Source organism: Stegastes partitus, unplaced genomic scaffold (assembly GCF_000690725.1).
Source record: "Stegastes partitus isolate 25-593 unplaced genomic scaffold, Stegastes_partitus-1.0.2 Scaffold51, whole genome shotgun sequence".
NCBI lineage: Eukaryota > Metazoa > Chordata > Actinopteri > Pomacentridae > Stegastes > Stegastes partitus.
Window position 1 is genome coordinate 191,379 of NW_007577782.1, and position 19,606 is coordinate 210,984.

The window sequence follows — 19,606 nt, forward strand, 5'->3', positions numbered from 1 at the left end:
TTAGATTTATTTTTTTCCTCTTCAAAGCATTATTAGAAATTGTAGGTAAAGTTAGCAAAAGTTGAGGAAACATTTCCTGCTTGCTAGTTCGAATACGTCTAAGTGAAACCAACTACATTAATATTACTTGTTAACTTAATCTGCATAAACTTAATTCAATTGTGTGATACCAATTCAGGTAACTCATTGAAGATGGTCCAACAATTGTCTTTTCTAGCGCAGACTTTTCATTTTTAAACGAAAAAAATAAAAATGCTTTAAGCATTAAGATGGCTCTGTTTCTTAATTCTACAGACTCCTCAGGTCCAAGGATCAAAACACACCAGTGGAGCTCAGAGCCGCGCATGATGCAGCACAGCAGAGGTTAAACGCTTCACTCTGCACTTATTCTCACATCTGATTGGTGCAGGAGGCGGGACTTCCGGCAGTTCAGGTTGGACATAAAGTGACAGACTTCACCTCCTTAAAATTGGAAGAAAACCCGAAGGACGACGCGTTACAAGTTACAAAACAGTAAGGAACCTGTGTAAGACAGAGGGGCTCTGAATTGTGTGGGTAAAACCTGAGGTATAATTATGTTTATGGGATATAATCAGCCACACAGCGCAGTAAATGTTGTAACGCTGAAAACAGCTAGCCGGCCAACCGAGTCCTGCCTGTAGTTTGGGAAATGCGATGCTGCGTTTCAGGACGGCTCGTAAATTCTTGAATGGCAGAAGTTAACATGCAACAAATGTACAATATACATGTACATATATAAACTGTATATAAACTGTAAGTTTGCATGTTACTTTACTGAGAATTTCTTCAGGGGTGTTTAACTCAGGTGCCTCCGCAGTATAAGAAAATTCAGTTTTCGTGTCCTTTCATAGTTCGCTTAATAGAAACACACAACACTTTCAGTTTTGTTTTTCAGTTTAAAAAAAAAAAAAAGAAAGAAAGACAGAAGAAGGAAGAGGGAGCCCGGTTAACTTCTAGTCGGGTCGGTGTCATTTACTATCACTCATCTTGTCAAAAAATAAAATAAAATTTAAAACTTGGCTTTTGCTTTGAATGGTGAACTAGAATAAACAACACTGACAGACTGTGAGCGTTCACCTGAGTCACTGGCTGTGATTGCATGAAAGAAAAAAATTAGAGCTGAGATCATGAACTAATTTGTTGATTAACAAAAAAAATAATAATTAAGAAAATAAATAAATACATTTTTAAAAAACTGCCTGCTTATATTTTTGACATCAGATTAATTGTTTTAGTCACATTTCAAGCAAAAAAAAGAAAAAAGCCAAACATTCTATAGTTTTTGTGTTTTCAAGTTTGCAAACATCTTGTTTTGGTCTCGCTTTATAGTAAAATATTTCAGGATTGCAATGTTGTTTGTGAAAAGCACTTTGTTATTACCTTGAGTGCCTTTATCTATGTTATCAGATTAAAAATATATATATATATATACTCTCCGGGTTCTCCGGCTTCCTCCCACACAATCCAAAACCATGTTGAGGTTAATTGATGATTCTAAATTGTCCGTAGGTGTGAATGTGAGTGTGCTTGGTTGTCTGTCTCTAAGTGTAGCCCTGTGATAGACTGGTGACCTGTCCAGGGTGTCCCCTGCCTTCACCCTGAGTCGGCTGGGATAGACTCCAGCCCCCTGTGACCCTCGTGAGGATTAAGCGGTGCATAGATAATGGATGGATGGATGGATGGATGGATGGATGGAAAATATATATATATATATTACTATAATAAATATATGCTAATTATATTTCTTTAAATATTAGTGTTGTGTTCCAATATTGGTATATAGAGATTTAGTATCTAAGTAAGAGATTTATAGAAAGACACCACTGAGGCTGGGTGTCTCCAGTACGTGGGATTTACCAGAAGAGTCTTTCCCGGTTCACACCCAGAGGAGACACCTGACCGTCACAATGCTAACACAGCTGGGGACTCCCGTTCATGCCTGCTGGCAGTATAAAGTCTGTGTCCAGGCCTTTGCTTGTCTTTGGAATGTGGGATTAAACGTGAATGGAAAAAACAGCTCACAGGAAGGGTTTGGCCTGAGGATCAAGCCCAGGTCCTGCTTGTTGTCAGGCAACCATGGAGATCATGTTGTGGTCAAAGATGTTTGCTGTTTTATGATAAAGACCTGTGCTGTTACTGTATCGCCCCTCCTTCCTGCTTACAGCTTTCATGGCTGAACAAATATTTAATCATCCTACACTTGTTCATTGTGATTGAGCTGCTTGTGAACCCATGAAAGCAGCTCTGACAATCAGACTCAGCAGTTTTTGAGTTGGCCTCATGTATCCTCCTTTGCTTTAAATGATGCTACATGACACATAAAAATAGTTAAAAGTACTTAAGTAACTGTTTTGTCTCACATGTGCTATTTGTGTCCCAGATTGTAATGATTTTCAGACATGGACGACATAAACCTTCATTATCGCTTTCGGAACTGGAGGAGACGAATTCGAGAGATTCGTGAGGTGCGGGCAGTGCGTTACCGGGAGCGACTCAAAAGGATGCTGCGAGATGGAGACATACTCAGGTAACAAGTGATGAGCAATTCCACCTTGAGAGCTGGAAGTGAAGAAACTGATTCATCACATACTCCTTTGTACTAAATCTGCACTTAGATATAAGTCCATAGTAACATTTCTTTTTATCCCTGTGCATCTCTTTGTAGGTATCATGGGAACTCAGATGAAGTCGGCTGTTTCGTGGCATCCAGGCCGTTGTCGAAAAGAAATCGCTATTTTGAAGTAAGAGCCAATTATTCCCTCTGAATCATGTTTATTTAGCTCAAGAGTGATCGTTATCCCAGCCTTGCTTGTTATTTAATAAATTGATTTTACGTGGAAATTTGCCTGATGTACAGAAACTGTAGTTTGCATCCTGACTGGAGTCACTGCTTTACACCACTTTATGTCTGAATGAAAATACCATAAAAGAACATACAATCAGCTTGATATTTTTGTTCTCAAAATTGTAACTGCTTTATTGTTGGTTATAACTGATACTATTATGCCTTTTTGTGCACAATGAAGCATTTTCAGCAAAAATCCAACAAATTATCTGCCATCCTCACCAGTTATAAGCCATTTACCAGCTGACCAGTCTGACAGTTCAGTACTTTTCCAATCACTTTTAATTCTTTCAGTTATAAACCATGTGAAATATATCTTTAAATTAAACAGATGAACACATTTTTACTGTGCCGTGTTGTTACAGTGCAGTACTGATAAATAAACCATGCCCATATTTCCACACTCTGTACTAACTTGACTGTGTAAGCTGTTCACGCTGCAAGTTTGACATGGTCTAGTATAATTAAGGAGTCCAGTGAACAATTTTGAGCTGCTACATCTCAGATATATTTTCTGAAACATTATGCTGTGTTTTTAAAACTTAAAAAAAGTCACTGTGTAATTATTGAAAAGAATGAAACGCTTTCATTTTTTTTACCAGAACTGTAAAAGTTTGGTTTACTATGAAGTTGAAAAACTTTTTTTTTCTTGTTTACCTTGTTAACATGCTCATATAGTGTTTTTTTTTTTACTTTCTAAAAAACTTTCTGAAATAAGGAGTCAACACCACTGCTGAGAGTTTTTATCTTGAAATCAGTGCATCAATGACGGTCTCAAAAACAAAAAAGGGTGGGGCTTTCTGTGTCATTTGTTCCACTTCTAGTATGTATGACTGAATTACTCCAGTATTAAAACTTGCCACCGTGTAGAGCAAGAGCCGTTTACCAGGGTTTGAACAGAGTTGTAGGTGAGCTGAAGTGCTTGAATTGTGGTGAGCAACAGAGGAGTGGATGGAGAGAGATGCTGGGAATTCATAGATGTGCACATTTTTGAGTGAGTAAGCAAAGGTGTAGTTATATCTGAGCCATGTCAAAGCAGGAAGGGATTATTTTTCTGGAAAAAAAAACATCTTAACATGTAGTTTTAATAGACATAAATGTGTTTGTAGGGGTTTAATCAATGACTGGAGACGCTCTTTATTGTGTACGTCTATGTTATGGATGATGTGACGCGAGGAGACTTGGCAGGCCACTGTGTCTGACTGCTTGCCTTTATGTTCTTGAGTCATAATGAAAAAAGAAATCATGACGCCTCCCGGGAGTAGCATGCATTTGAGAAACAAAGATGTTTCAGCTTGAAAACAGATTTTTAGAATTACTTGGCAGGTCATTTTACAATGTGTGCTGGAACTGAGGATATAGTAAACGTTGAAGCCAAAACAAATTCTTCAAGTCATATATGCCAAAATCGCACAACAACATTTCGTCTGCACGTCAATCAGGGTTCTTAAACCCAACTGTAACTCTTATTCTTGAACAACTTTGATGTTCTCCGTTTAGTCAACTTGCCAAATCAAGATTAACAAAATCTATCTTGACATGTTTTTATTGGAGTCTTTTTGTATTACTGTGAGGCATTTGTAAGTATAAAGAGGCAACAATATATTTTCAGAGAGGATCAGAGGAGAATCTCTAGAAGTTTAAAGATATTTAGTCTTGGAAACAGCCTCAGAAAAGAGAGTCACTGGGATCACACACATTTTATACAGTTTTTCTGTGGAGAATTGTGCTTCAAACAAAAAGACTCACTTCACACAGAAGGTTTGCACGACCCGCCCTCCGTAGTTACTGTTGCTATGGCTGGCGGGGATATCAGGACACTATATATAGACGGATGAAGAATTAAAGGAAAACCAACAGAACTTGTTATAGTAAGATGTTGGACATTAATGCACCTTGACATTGTTTCTACAAGTCTCTGAACTCTGCTGGAGGGATGAACAACAATCTTCATCACATCTAATACCTAGAGCTATATTCTTCTCATTAGCTGTATTTTGCAAATCTCAAAACACAAACATGTTTTTAGAAAGCTATCTCTTGTAAATGAAATACATTGCTGTGCTTCTTTGGGTGATCACTCAGAACAACTTTGAATTGATTTGCAGTGACCCTTGTTGCCCACAGCATAACAGAGCCACCAGATCTCCTCACTGCAGAGGTCAACGGTTCAGGTTTTTCTTTAGTCATCAGTCTGTATATACCATTTACTAACTTACCATTTTCTAAGTTAAAAACCTTGGTCATTTTAAATCAATGCGTTCTTGATTTTCAACAAAGGCTAAGCTTGTGTTTCTCGCTGACTTGCTTTAAAATGAGAATCCTGTAAAATGTGGTCTAAAATATGCACTTCATCACTACATATGAGGTGTGTCAGAAAAGTTTCAGGATTGGTGCCACAAAATATATATTTCAAATCCAAACAACTACAAATTTTCCCCTTCAAAGTAATCCCCCTGGAGTCTAACACACTTCCCCAGCCTTCTCTGCCACGCCGCCATGCACTCCTGGAAGGATCCTCCACAGCTACGTCATCACAGACATCTTGATGTCGTCCATGTCTTCAGAGGGGTCCCCTTGATGACCCCCTTGAGTTTGGGGAATAGGAAAAAATCCCACAGAGCCAGGTAGGGTGAGTAGGGAGGTTGTTCCAGCACGGCGATGCTCTTCTCAGCCAGGAACTGTCTGATGCTCAGGGCATTGTGAGCAGGCGCGTTGTCATGGTGAAGCAGCCACGACTCGTCCTGCCACAACTCTCACCTCTTCTCGCACACTGAACGAAGCAAACGCCGCAGGATCTCTTTGTAGACGTGCTGGTTGATCATCTGAAGGGAAAAAACTCGTAGTTTGTAGTTTGGGTTTGAAATATATCTTTTATGACACCAGTCCTGAAACTTTTTCTGACACACCTCCTACATGAGAACAAGGAGCAGTTCTTAGCTGTTGTCTCAGGGCCTAAATATACCAGACTATTAACATCCGTGTCCTCAGAATCTAACCTTTTATTTGAAAACTGCTTCAAGTAGAATCCAATAAAACGCATAAGCTGAGTTGGAGGAAACATTGCATTTACAGCTTCTGCACACATGGTTACTGTATACTGAAGTTTCAGTGGTGCTTTTGAGCTGATGGGTCTAATGCCTCGGGTATCTCGGCCTGAACAAATTGGTTTCATGTATTCAGATAAGTCTCCACTTGTTTCAACGATCAACCAAACACAGCTTGTTTATTTCACTGTTTTGAATAATGTAGATACTGTACTGCACAGACATCCTGGACGAGTGACTGTTTCAGACTACACCATGTTCAAACTTGCCTACCACACACATCCTGCCGTGCCTGATGTGTAGTGAAATTGTAACTAACCCTCTCAACCTTTACACTTACGTGTGCTTTGTCCTTGTGACTCACTTTATGGGAGTCATGAAGGAGGAGGGAGGAAACCATTTGCGTAAATGCGTACATGAGCGTGGTAATAAATGATTGTTAAGTGGACACTGATTGCAGAGCTGATCGAAGATTTTAGAGTTTATCTTCACGTTTTACGCGGAGACAGAACAAAAGAAAAAATATTACTTCTGACTCTCAGGAGACCAGTGCTGAGGTCATGGGAAAGAACTTAAAAGTTTCCTCTCCTCCTTGCCCTGGATTTGCCAGCAGTGCTCCGATTGCATTGCGTCCGTGTATGGCTCCCTGGGGATGATGTCATATGGTCAGTATTCAGTTATGATAACAATGGTGCAGGCCAGCTTTTTACTTAAGGGTTTTCACTTTGAACCATCATGTCAGGTTTTACAAAGAGATACTATATGGTTTCAAGCTGGACTGGAAATTTCATGAAGTGAAAGGAGAAGCGGTGCCAACCCAAAACATATGAAATTCAGAGGTGGGTTCTGAAGAAGCAGCTTCTCTTGCAAATAAACCTGCAGTGCTAAAAGACCTGTTTGAAACATTTCTGTTTGTCTTGTATGATTTTGCTGCCATTAAACCCATTAAAGCTCTTATCTCGGTACTACAGTCAGTCTACCACTTTGAATAAAATATTAAATAATATATCTTTTAAACTACTGGATGGATTCCGATTGTCTGCTGAGAAGGAATCCTTCTGACTTTGCTGATCATCTGACACCATTGCCATTAGGATCATTTTTTTTCATTCAGTGCTTTCATTTCTGAATAAATTCCTGCAAAACTATTAACATTTACATGAAATTTATGCTATGTTTTGTTCTAGTAAGAAAACATTAGTGCACTCAGACTAAGATGTCATCATCATGGTAGCGTAGCACCTGTGAGCACATTTCCATGCGAGCAGTAGCGATTAGCCTAAAGCACTTAATCAAAGCTTATAGATTCTTTGTCTTGTTCATTGAAATATAAATGAGTCTTGGTTGTGCAAACATGACTGCTTTGCTTGCTTATAATCTGTTTATTTATGAGCACTGTGAATATTTTTTAATTCATCACTGTTATTGATCCATCTGGTTTGACAACATCCACCACGAGACAAGACGTATGTCTGCGTCCTTCACCCTTGCTGCACCCACTCCTTCTACAGTTTCAAGTACTGAAGACTCCCACATGCGATATGTAATGACTATTTCATGAATAGTTGGGTGACTGTTAGCTGTCTTCTAAATTTTAGGTTGGCGTTAACACATTTATTTTTTTTTAAAGATGCCTTTTGTTAGAAGGAATATTAAACTCTTGAGCTTCTATGTTGTGATGCTCATGTCTTCTTAATGTCATGTTGTTGAAACTTTGTATTCGTACAATGTCAACTCAAACTAAACTTTAATCAGATACTGTTTAGAAACAGAAAGGAATCTCAAAAGAGAGGAGACTTTCGACTAGAGGGATGTTTGAGTTTCTTGATGACGACAATGACTGTTGTCTTTTCAGGTGACCATCGTCGATACAGGAGTGAGGGGGATGATTGCTGTCGGTTTGGTGCCTCAGTTGTACAAACTGGACCATCAGCCAGGCTGGCTCCCAAACTCTGTGGCTTTTCATGCTGATGACGGCAAGTATGTGCTGATGATTTTCTGATTTTCATATATATACATGACATGGAGAGGACAGGCGCACTTCATTATTGTGCAATTGCACAAAGCACTTTTGTCACTTTAAGAAGAATTCAGTGGAATAAACTTTGGAAAGGCCTGACTGAGCACCCTCATATTGACTGTCTGGCTCTCTGAAACTGATACTGCTGTTAGTAATAAGCTTGCTAATACGTTTTAGGAGCTGGAAGAATGCTAGAGGAGCTACACATTTAGAGTAGGTCGGACCGGTCTTTTAGATCACCTCACAGTGATGCGACTAACATCAGGATTTATTGAACAAGTTTGGTTTTCCACCAAGTGAGGGCTTCCTATATGTTTCCTGGTGTTTATAGGAATTAAATGTAAACCGGTGTGAAATAATTTCAACACTGTAACACTTCCCCTAAAAAAGTCGCACCATGCTGGGAACCGAAAGACACCAACAATACACAAGCACTGCTGACCTCATCACAGGGAAGTAGGTAAATTAGAAGTCATTAGACCAAATTATGCCAGTAGTTTATAGCAACCTAGCCAATTATTTTTGTCTTCATTAGAACTTTGACAGTAGAGAGATGACTGGGAATTATTGGAGAGAGAAATGGATATGCAGCAAAGGTCTCTGGCTGAAATTGAGCTGTTGTTTCAGTTCACGATGCAGCACCTTAAATCCCTCCACCTTGAGGTTACTCTGTTTCTTTTTTTTCTTTCCTTTTGTTTACAAAAAGGAGACTTACTTGCATATAAACTGTTGACTCTGTAGCATTCAACTTCATTTTCTGTAACTCAGTGTTTTTCCTGAGTATCTTCTGAGGTTTGTTTTTACACAGTATGACAGAAGGAAGGTATATCACTTGTTGCATTTTGCCACCAACTTCTCCTTCTTGTCTTCCTGCAGGCTTTATAATGGAAACACTGTAGGACAGCAGTTTGGCCCAAAATGCTGCAGAGGTGACAAAATCGGTTGTGGAATATCTCTGGACTCTGAAGATGGACAGATAACTGTGTTTTTTACCAAAAATGACAGTGAAGTAAGTACCAACTCACTATTGTATTTGAAAGAATGTATTCAGTCAGTACAAATTTGCTGGTGAATTTGTCTTGTTTTATTAAATCTTTAGATTCCTCCTACCTTTCCCTAAACAGAACTGTATCTAAATGTGTTTTCAGGTGGGCAGTGTGGACATCGCAGCGTCTCCTGATGCCCTCTACCCTGCCGTGGGGATGCACTCCTTAGGGGAAGAAGTTCTGCTGGACCTGAACGCTGAATGGGGGGTGGAGGAGGATGATGGACAGATGATAGTCGACAGTCATGAAGAAGACTGGGCCCGTCTCCATGACGTCAAAGTGACTGACACGGTAAGCTGCTTCTGTGAGTCCAGATGGTGCTGGGTGAACCCTGATAAACTGCCTACTGTGAGTTACTTCAGTCAAGGTCAGCTGTGGGTGCAGAATAAAAGTTTTGACTATGAAAAAAAAATCTGTAGGAATGGAATTTAAAAGAAGTGAACTCACCTGGGCTCTTAGCTGTTTCTTTTCTCTAACTGAGGATACTAAGTTGAGACTGAATTTGCCCCTAGCAGCATAAAGCACCCAAATCTTTAACCAAACTCTCAGTTCAAATTGTATTGTGAGTAAAGAAGGCACCAGGTTTTGAAAAGGAAAAAGAAAGTGCAAGATGAAAACTCCAATGTCTGTGGTCATGCTGCATCAGTTTTGCTTTTTTCAACTGCTCATCATAAGTCAGACAATGTTATTAGAGTGAAATGCGACGTCAGTGGAGATTGTGAAGAACCCTAACTCTGTAAATAATCTTCAAAAAGTTTCATGAGGCAACACTTAAGTTCCCTATTTAGCATTTATAAAAATTATAATGCATTATAATGTAGTAGGTAGCCAATACGAGTGTTTATTAATGTATTTCTTGTCACTTCTTCTTTGGCCAACTATGAGTGGTAACACACAGGATAGTGCAGGACAATATAGTAATGAACGACTAACTGTCTTTACATTACAGGTGATTATTATTGACATATTATTGCAGTACAGGAACAATTGCTTAAAAGGTCCTCATAGCTTTGTGCAGCCACATTGTAGTGTGTTATAAACCATATATTAAATGTTTTGTATGCTTCTTGTAAAGTCTAAATAGGTAGACCTATAGTAAAACATTTGACCATATAAGAACTCTGCTCACAATCATCATCCCTTTATGGAATCAGTGGATCTACATTGAAGTCACTACAGAGATTCCAATGGTAGTTTGAAAAGTCCTGAATTGATAATAACAGATAGACAGAGATAATTAACATAAAAAATATTTTCCCAGAGGGAATTGGCCTCTCTGTCTCTCTTGTTTGGGTCCCCACCCCTCTCCATGACGGCAGAGCTGCAGTGTTTGTGTCTGACTCAGCCGTTGATACGCACAAAAACTGCAGTAAAAGAGTAGCTTGTTTGCCACCCGCGCACTTATCTGTCTATTATTTCTATACAAACCTGGCCGTGCCCTGTGCGAGTGGCTTATAAACTGCAGCATTAACTCCAACTCGGTAGCACGTGTTCATGTCTAACGCTACATGTGAGCAGCCAGGATGGAAAAACAAGACATATCAGGAACGGAACAGAGTTTATGGCTAAAAGTGTCATTTTCAGGTTCATAATAATGAATCCTGGTTGTATGGGATTAGATTTGCTTTACAGTAATCCACCAAAATCTCCCAAGATTAAACCAAATTAACTTGAAATTGAATAAAAGAATCTGAACCCAAAAGGCAAAACTAAAATAACACTACATAAGTGAGCTGCATTTCCTCACAGTTGTCTTTCACTCATCAGGATTTCTCCTTTGTCGCCGCTTTCGTCACTCAATTTTTGTTACAGGGCTGCATCCTCATTGTTCAGCAGCTTTTCATTTACAAGGAAACGGCCATTAGTGCAATACAGTTGCACCACTTTCTGATGATTGGCCATTAAAAAAGCTGTTGACCAGTGAGGACTCAGCCTTGAAGTGCCCACACAAGGACTTTTTGATCAGAGCTCAAACTAAAAAAAATTAAGGAGGCAAAACTGGAAAAAAAGAAAGGGAAATATAGACCTTTAGCCATGCGGAGAATCTTGTAATGAACTGTAACACTCATCCATTATATTACTTTTATTATTATTTATTTTTTTAAAGTTATTTTTTTGGCCTTTGTGCCTTTATTGGATAGCGCAGTCAGAGAGAGACAGGAAAGTAGGAGAAGAATGGGGGGAGGACATGTGGGAAAGGGTCATGTGCGGGATTCGAACTCATGACCTCCACATCGGGACTGTAGCCCTACACATGGGACGCCAGCTCAACCAGGTGAGCTATAGCGGCGCCCCTACTTTTATTATTTTTAACTCAAATTCTTTTCACTTTCAACCTATTGATATATTTTTTGTTTAATTGTTTGTCTTTGATTTTTTTTTTTTAATCCATCGAAATCCAGGTTTCTTTATCTACTTGAACCTCATTTTAACAATGTTATGTCATCATATTCAGTATTGTCAACAAATAAACAGAAACCGTCAGCCGTTTGTAGATGAGTGAGTGATTTACTATCAGCTTTTATCTGAATGAGGTCAGCTGCAGTAACAACATAGAAGCAGCTGTTTACCGCTTGAGGTGATTTTCACATAGTGACAAAAAAAAGGAAGCGATGGAAAACATAACTTGTCCTGAAATGAATCAAGCTGCGAATGCTGATGGATCAACCAATGGAATTAGGATTTAAACAAATAAACTAGTGAATTTAATAAGAAATCTCATTGAAATATCATGCAGCTTGTTTCGACAAAGAGGAGGTTAACTGGGCAACTTAACATTTTAGTAATGAGATGTTGAGCAGAGCAGCCCTGTTTGTTGCTTTAGCTAATGTGCTTATCCTCAGATGGTCACATTATACGTACCTGTGTTCATCTACTGCTCTGATGACATTTAGGAAGTCACTCTGGATCAGGATTTAGTTCGGTTGTGGTAATTTCCTCTGCTCAAATCCTGACCTATTTTCCCAGAAAAGAAAGAATTGCGTGACTTTATGACCTATTTTTTCACGTTAACATTCCCATTGGGGTATTATGTGAATCAAACACCAGCTCTCCCATCTTCTCCTGTCTATACCAAACTCAGATGGAGGCAGAAACCATGCCAGTGCAAAATCAGACATGTTTTCACGAGCAGCGAAATGTTTTGCTGTCATTATCATTTGTATAAACTCTTCCTCTAGTTTCGCACCGTCCAAGTGACGCACCTAAGCGTGCCGTAGGCCTAACCACCTGCTTGGGTAAAGCAAAGTGGGTAAAGCAACATGTTTGAGTTAATCAGAAAGAAAGCACATTTAATGCCTCATTAACCTGTGTAAACTGTTGGAGCTTTTTCGAATAAATTGTGAAAGTGGTGCATTATGGAGGTTAGTAGAACAGAAGCAACCTTGGATATGCAGCAGGACATTAGTTTTTATATGGGGCAGGCTGCCACTGTGGGCACAAGTGACATAAGAAAGTGCCAAATGTAACAGAAGTAAAGAAGGGTCATAAAGTCAGCTAACTGACTTCGTAATGTTAGTTAAAGCTCTATATATCTAAAGTGAGATGATGTAACTAGCATGACAATAGCAGCCAAAAGCCTCCGATTACACCAGAGTAGATCCAGCTGTGGCTGCAACACCACTGAGTGTCGGAAATAGAGAAAGCTTGCTTTGTCTTGTCCAAGACTACAATTGTTTTTCCTTTTAAAAGTTACGTAAAATCCAGTCGCGAAACTGTTTAGTCATTAATATACGTTCAAAAATGTTAGTGAAATACTTACTCTACTCACATTTGTAAAAGTGCAAAATATAGGCAGGGTTCAATAGTGAAAATAAAGTAAAGCCGGACCTCAGACTTTATCTCATGCAGTCTGACCCTGTGATAGGTGATGAATTCTATGTTTCAGTGTCATACTAGGTGTTTTAAATGATCCTAGCCATTGTTTATTTCTCATGTCCGCAGCTGCTGGAGTACGTAGGAAAAGGGAAAAGCATCGTGGACGTGGGTTTGGCTCAGGCCCGTCGGCCTCTCAACACACGCTTCCACTACTACGAACTGGAGATCACAGATGCTGGAGAGAAGTGTTACATCGCCCTGGGGCTGGCACGCAGGGTAAGAGCCTCCTCCTTTTAGTCATCACCATCATGATCACATGTCACTGCCATTGATACGCAGCGAAAATTTCTGTACACACTCAGTGGTTAACTGACAGTAAAGAAAACTTCTCTTTCCCCCCTCTCACACCTCGTCATCGGTCTCCCTCATATGCGCCGCTGCTCTCACTGTTTCCAGTCTAAGTGATGGATGACCGAAAGAGGAAAAAGCTAACGACAGAATAAATATTGTCTCATTTTACCCCCACATCTGGTTTTCCGTAGAAAGCAGGTTGTTCCATTTACATGCTAATCTATTCTGTGAACTAGAGGACGGCAGTCAAGAATGGGAAAATTAGTTATGAGATAATATGAGAACATCTGATTCTTCTATTTGTTTCAGTTTCTTTCTGCTTCTTCTATGATGTACTTCGTCTTTCCACATAGTCAGTCATCATACACGTAAATAAATTAGCAGCAAAGAATGCAGGAGTTCCTCAGGCTAAGCATTTAAAGGTTAATATCCCAGATTAATTTGGCTCAGTTTGGTGGTATTTAATTGTAAATAACGGTGGCAATTGATGGTCCATATTTTGGAAATAAGTGGGGTCTGAGAGGAGACTTGTTGAATGTTTACACATCAGAAATTCAATCAACTGCTTTCGGCCTCAAATGAAATCATCATGAACTCTGTGCACATCCTGTTTAATATAAATAAAACACCATAATAATTGCTGAGGGTGCAGCCAGTGTGCCATTTAAATGACGGATATGAAACGAAGCGTGGCTCAGATATTGTTGTTCTCCGCTGGCATGCTCGCGCTCGTCGCTGTCAGTTATTGGATGCTAATTGATTGAGCGTCACTGTTCCGAATCACAACGCTGCTTTGCCAGCTGGGATAGCGGTCACAGCCTGGGAGGTGATGGATTATTGCTGCAGACGCCCTCGACGTTAAGCTCCCCCTGACTCGCCTGCAGTTAGATACTGTGTGTGGGCACGTCGTTGCCTTGGGGTCAGGCGGCGTGGAGAATAGAACTCTGTCATTTTGCTGATTGTTTTCCAGGAATTGTTTTTCTCAATGTGTCTGCGGTTTTGGTGGAGCATTATAAATCCATCAAAGGGTCATTCCTGAGGTTTTAGTTCCATCCCCCGTCATCTCCTGCAAGATGCATCAGTCTGCTGATGGGAAGCTTTACTGCTTGCTACAAAAAAATAAAAAATCAAAACAAAGGTGTCTCTTTCTCTCTCTCTTTCAGGGTAGCGTGCGTAACAGTTAGTAGTTGCTCAATGGTTGCTCATATTAGATAAAGGAGCAATTGTTTATGGTGCATTCCTTTTCTATCATTGCTTAAGGGAAATGTCTTATTGTCTCTGTTTTTTACGAACCAGACACTTTATCTCTTTTATTCTGTAGTTTTCCTTCAGTCTCACCTTCTCATGCTTTTACTTTTGCTACCTGTTACGCTGCCCGTCATCACTTCAGTACTTACTGGGGTTTATATGGATGATTCAACCAAAAACTAAACACTTCACTTTAAAGTCAGCGTTCGATCTGCTTTATTATAGGAAAAAGAATTCAAGAATCCCTCACTGCATAGAAGGTAGACATTTTTTGTTGAATGATGAGATTGATTTTTTTTCCATCTTCTGGAAAGTGTCTTCTCCAGTCATCCAGAGCTTGAAATAAAAAAAGAATACTCGCAAGAATCTTTCCATCTCAGAGAAATAAGGATGTGGAGACTTACAGTAGTAGTAGTTGTTCCATCCCCTGCAGTCTGGTCTAGTGGATGTCATCGACTAATTTCTCTTTTTATTTTCAGGACTATCCGGAACAAAGGCATCCAGGTTGGAGCAGAGGCTCCATCGCTTATCATGCAGGTGAGTCATGTGTGATCAGTCTGATTATAATGGTACATAAAGATCTGTCAGTGTGTTCTGTCCAACCATATTACAGCCTGGATGCAGTCATGTGGTCTCTGTGGAAGGTGTGTGCTTTGTAGTGTATACACTTATTGTGTCATCAACAATCACTCTGTTAATCCTCACACATTTCTGGCCATAATAAAAAAGAACTAAGTAATTTGTATTTAATTATTACTGATAACCATGTCTGTAGTAGTAATGTAATATTCAAAAGGGTTCTGTGCAGCTTTCCTCTACCACCTGTGACAAAGACAAAAAGTAATAGGTGTAATATGTAACATTTCTGCCTTCAAATGTCTTCAAACAGCTATAAAAATGTTGTGTATTTTGTTGACGTGTGTGCTTTTATCATCCCAAATGTTTCCAACAATGTTCAAACTGAGAGAAAACCGTAATTTCATTCAATCGCATAGTGTTTCATTTTGGACATCAGTCAATTGCGTCATATTCAGTTTGTCCGAGAAACACCGGATTATATGTCGGGTAGCGCAGAAGAAGCTGGCTAGCTATCTGTTGTTTTATTTATCGTGTTGTTTGTATTGCTCACTCGTGATTAGTTTGACCAAGGATGACACCGCTGGGCTGCCTCGTCTGTGAACATGATTTCTGCCTGAGTCATGTCAGATAGATTTTCATCACTGAGGGCGGCGAAGACAACAACTACCGTGATCCCATGACTGAGACTGGGAGACCCCTAGTGGCAGAAGCTACACACTGCGTGTTTAATATTTGATGCGTGTCCTCCCTTGTGTCTGTGTGTGTTTCCTCTGGTTGCTCTGATTTCCTCCCACACTCTAAATCATGCAGTCTAAGGGAACTGGTAACTTAACTGTCTGTATGAGTAAGTGGGGATGTGTCTGTCTGTATGAGCTGCCTGAACAGGATCAGTGTGTCAGAAGATGGATGGATGTTACTGTTGACTCTTGTGCTTTGATTGCTGCATCCTTGTCTTGGTTGTATCACACTCTCGTGTGTACATGGCATTAACAAAAAACAAATTAAACAGCTTCTTTGTTGTTTTTCGTAGATGATGGGAAGTTGTTCCACGGCAGCGGCGTTGGGGACCCGTTTGGTCCACGTTGCTTCGAAGGGGACATTATGGGCTGTGGGATCATGTTTCCGCGTGACTTCAATCCTAATGATGCAGGTAAATTGTTTCCACATTTTTCAAAGCACCGTGCCTCAACATGTGCAGCATTTAGATATATCCTCTTTCAGATGACAAGGATGACTGGGACGCCGACATGGGTCCTAAGCCCAGCGAGGTTCAGAACGATTGGATTGCATACTATGGAGATGAGGAGGAGGAAGAAGAAGAGGGAGAAGATGTAGAGGGGAGGAAGGTCACGGTGAGATGCTACCACAATGTAGGAATATAAAAACAGGAACTTCAGTGCAGATGATAATAATATCTCTGTCTAAACAGGTGTTCTTCACCCGAAATGGAAAGGTGGTGGGTCGAAGGGAAGTGGTTTTACCAGCAGGAGGCTTTTACCCCACCATCGGCATGATGAGCACCGGGGAGAAGGTCAGAGTAGACCTGCACCCCCTCAGCGGCTGAGTCTTGTGGACGAAATGCGAGCTGAGTGGTGAAATCAGAGCAAGAACGAATAATTGAGCTGCGGTGCATTTTGGAGATTGGACAATAATACCTCAACAAGCTCAAAAATGTTCCTCGAAGGGTCACCCCACTGTAAGGGTTGACTGTGGCTCCCTCATGCTGTAAGAATGACTTCACATGCTGGCAAAAAGGTGTATAAAGAATGATCAATATGATCAAAAAAGTGCTTTATAATTAAATCATTTTATACTGTAAGAAACCAATCAGGGGTTTTTAGGGGTACAAACTGTTTTTGACAATTCAATCACAGTATAAAGTTAATAGAATAACAAACTGCCAAAAAAAAGGTCTCACCAGAATAATAATGAATGTAAAAATCCAGATGGACAAGGCCCCAGCTAACAAATGGACCTTATTTGTTATCAGCAATAATATATGTCAGCAAATTCCTCGTGCCACTGTGACAGCCTGCAGCCATTCAGCACTCATTAGCAGAGCTCTGCTGCACTTCCTCCTACTGGTGGTGTGTTACTGACACTCAGTGGCGAGACTGATAGTCTGTAGAGAACATCCTCAGAAAGTCTTCCAAAGACACAGCGGCGCACTGAATCATCAGTGAGTTCACTCTGTGAAGCAAAGTCAGTAAAAGCAGCTGTTTTATTGCTGTGGTTCTGTGTGAGTGCGAGTGCTTGTTCTGACATTGAGTCATTCCAAAGAGTTATTACAGCTTATTTTGTGGAAACGGTTCAAACCACATGCATACAGAGAAATAGGATAATTAAGTGTAATAACAATTTGTTGAAATTGAATTAAAACGATTTCATGGCTTTTAATTGTTTGTATTGGAGTAAGCAGTTTTAAAAAGCCAAATTTAAAAATCTGGTATGATTGGAAACCTAACTGTTGATGCTTTACTGTCATGACGACACGCAGGTTAGAATATGCAGTCTAAAAGATGTGACACTAAAACACTGTCAGAGGAAGGAACGTTCACTGAGGGGACAGTATGAGTCTGTCTTTAACTTTTTTGTTTACTCTCTACATGTTGCTTGGAGTTTTCCAGTGTGTTTTCCAGTATGGAGGTATTTGGTGTCCACTTGTAACTACGTATGTGCTTTTTGTGCTTGTATTCTACAGTTTGCCTTACATACAAACAAACCAGGAAAAATGACTGATGTCTGTATTAGAATTCATGAAAGAAATGCCAAACTCAGTGGAATCTTCTGCTGATTTCCACAGAAAAAAAAAAAGAAGACACGTCATAATGAAGTCATGATACTGAATGTACTTTCTGTTGAGCTTGAGGTATTTTGGAAATAGATACCAAATGTCTCAAAAGGAAAACTGATTATTAAACCCTGCCAGGGCAAGAATTTAACGCTGTGTTGCAGAACATTTCTTACCAGTTCAGCATTTAAATATTTGGCTGAAGATCTGAATGTTGAAAACAAAGCCATACTGAAACTACTACTTGCTCTCAGGTTTATTTGAAAATCACAATTAATTGCGTTGTCTGTTTTCTGCAGCGAGGCCATTTTGTGAGCTTTGCTGTATGTTGAATTCAGCCATTCTTTTGCCAGCTTTTTTCTTTTTTTAAATCTTTTGCCACACTTCTATTTCACCATAGTCTACTCCAACTTTGAAAACTTTTGACAGGTGTCCCCTAAAATCCTTGTGCCAACCGTTAAGTTGTGGCGATCAGTCAAAGATAGTTTCTTCGTGCTGCCAAATTTTACTCTCAACCGTTTTGAGATTTTTAGAGATTATGATGCTGCTTCAGATATTGAATTATACAACACTTCTAACATTTTGTGTTACAAGTTTTAAGTTATTCATAAAAACGTGGCAATAGGCTGTTATCGCTGGCGACAGCTGCAACATTTAAAGGGTTATAACTTTTATCCCCAAAACTGTTTATTGATGTTTGTACCTTTTTTATCAGCCACATTTTCACATCTCAATGATGTAGTAAGAACTACACCTTACAGAAAGAACTAGAGAGCTTGCAAACATATGATCTAATGAGCAAAGTGTTTTTGTGAGAGCTCCAGTCTGGAGTCTTTATAAAATAATGCACCTGCTAATTTCATTCATGTAGGAGTTGGACATGTTTTACCTGAATGTTGGTTGATGCCGACTGTGGAGGAGATCTAAGAATGCCTCGCTGAATCCCTGCTGGACGCCAAACTTTGCTGGAATGTTAATTTAAATAAGGCTTTATCTGTCCATAAAGTGTCCCCATGATAAACAAATATTTAAAAAACTTCAGTTCATTTGATGCTCAGTTGCTGCTATTTGTGTGTCGAGAAAATGCTGAACATACCGTCACAGCAGCCTGTACTACAGACGAGGTGTGTTCACGTTTGCCTTTTTAATTTTCTGTCATCCTCTATGTTTTGATCATCATTCTTTACAAGAGCTGCTGATGGTCTCCTGCTGCCCTCGGATACGCTTTCTTCTTTTTCTGTCTCCTTCTTTTTGTCTTTTGTCTTACACTTAAAGCAATCAGACAGTCATACCAAAAATGTTAATAAAAGTATATTTAATTCACTGATACACCGACTTCACCTTTGCCTTGTTTTTCTTCCCTTCAAAGTTTTACATGAAGAATATTTAGTGCTTGCTGATGACATTAAACATAAGTGAGAGTATGAAACCGCAAATGATGTATTCTAAATATGATCTCCACTGTGTTGTAGTAATAGGTTTAACCCATGATTGTAAGATTGATAGTCTTTAAGTCAACATTATTTAAAAGTAAATGTCATCATAAGAAACTATTCAAAGAATCATGATTTCCAACATTATTTTGGCCTATTGGTGCTTCAGATATTTTGTGTCAGTATTTTGGTTGTATTTAAATATTTAGCTATTTAAGTGCTGCAGAGGTACTATATATATTAACAGGAAGCACTGGGTGTTATTCACTGACAGGAGTACAATTCATCGTGTCGTCAGAAGAGATTATAAATCAGTTTAATTGATTTAGAAAGTCTGGTAAACCAATGGATGAGATGGAGATCATATTTTGCATCAAGTTAATGGTCTTTTTCTTGGACTCACTGTGAA

At 39.5% G+C, this 19,606-nt stretch overlaps 1 protein-coding gene across 1 annotated transcript; it reads left to right on the plus strand.

Moving 5' to 3' along the window:
• The first annotated feature begins 419 nt into the window (after positions 1-419).
• On the plus strand, positions 420-19,093 carry LOC103376567 (SPRY domain-containing protein 3-like). Its single transcript, XM_008306967.1, has 11 exons — positions 420-513; positions 2,402-2,548; positions 2,687-2,762; positions 7,769-7,893; positions 8,810-8,942; positions 9,082-9,270; positions 12,922-13,071; positions 14,874-14,931; positions 16,004-16,123; positions 16,195-16,325; positions 16,403-19,093. Exons 2-11 carry the CDS (start codon positions 2,421-2,423, stop codon positions 16,535-16,537), a joined length of 1,245 nt encoding a protein of 414 aa, XP_008305189.1. The 5' UTR covers positions 420-513; positions 2,402-2,420; the 3' UTR covers positions 16,538-19,093.
• The last annotated feature ends 513 nt before the right edge of the window (positions 19,094-19,606 follow it).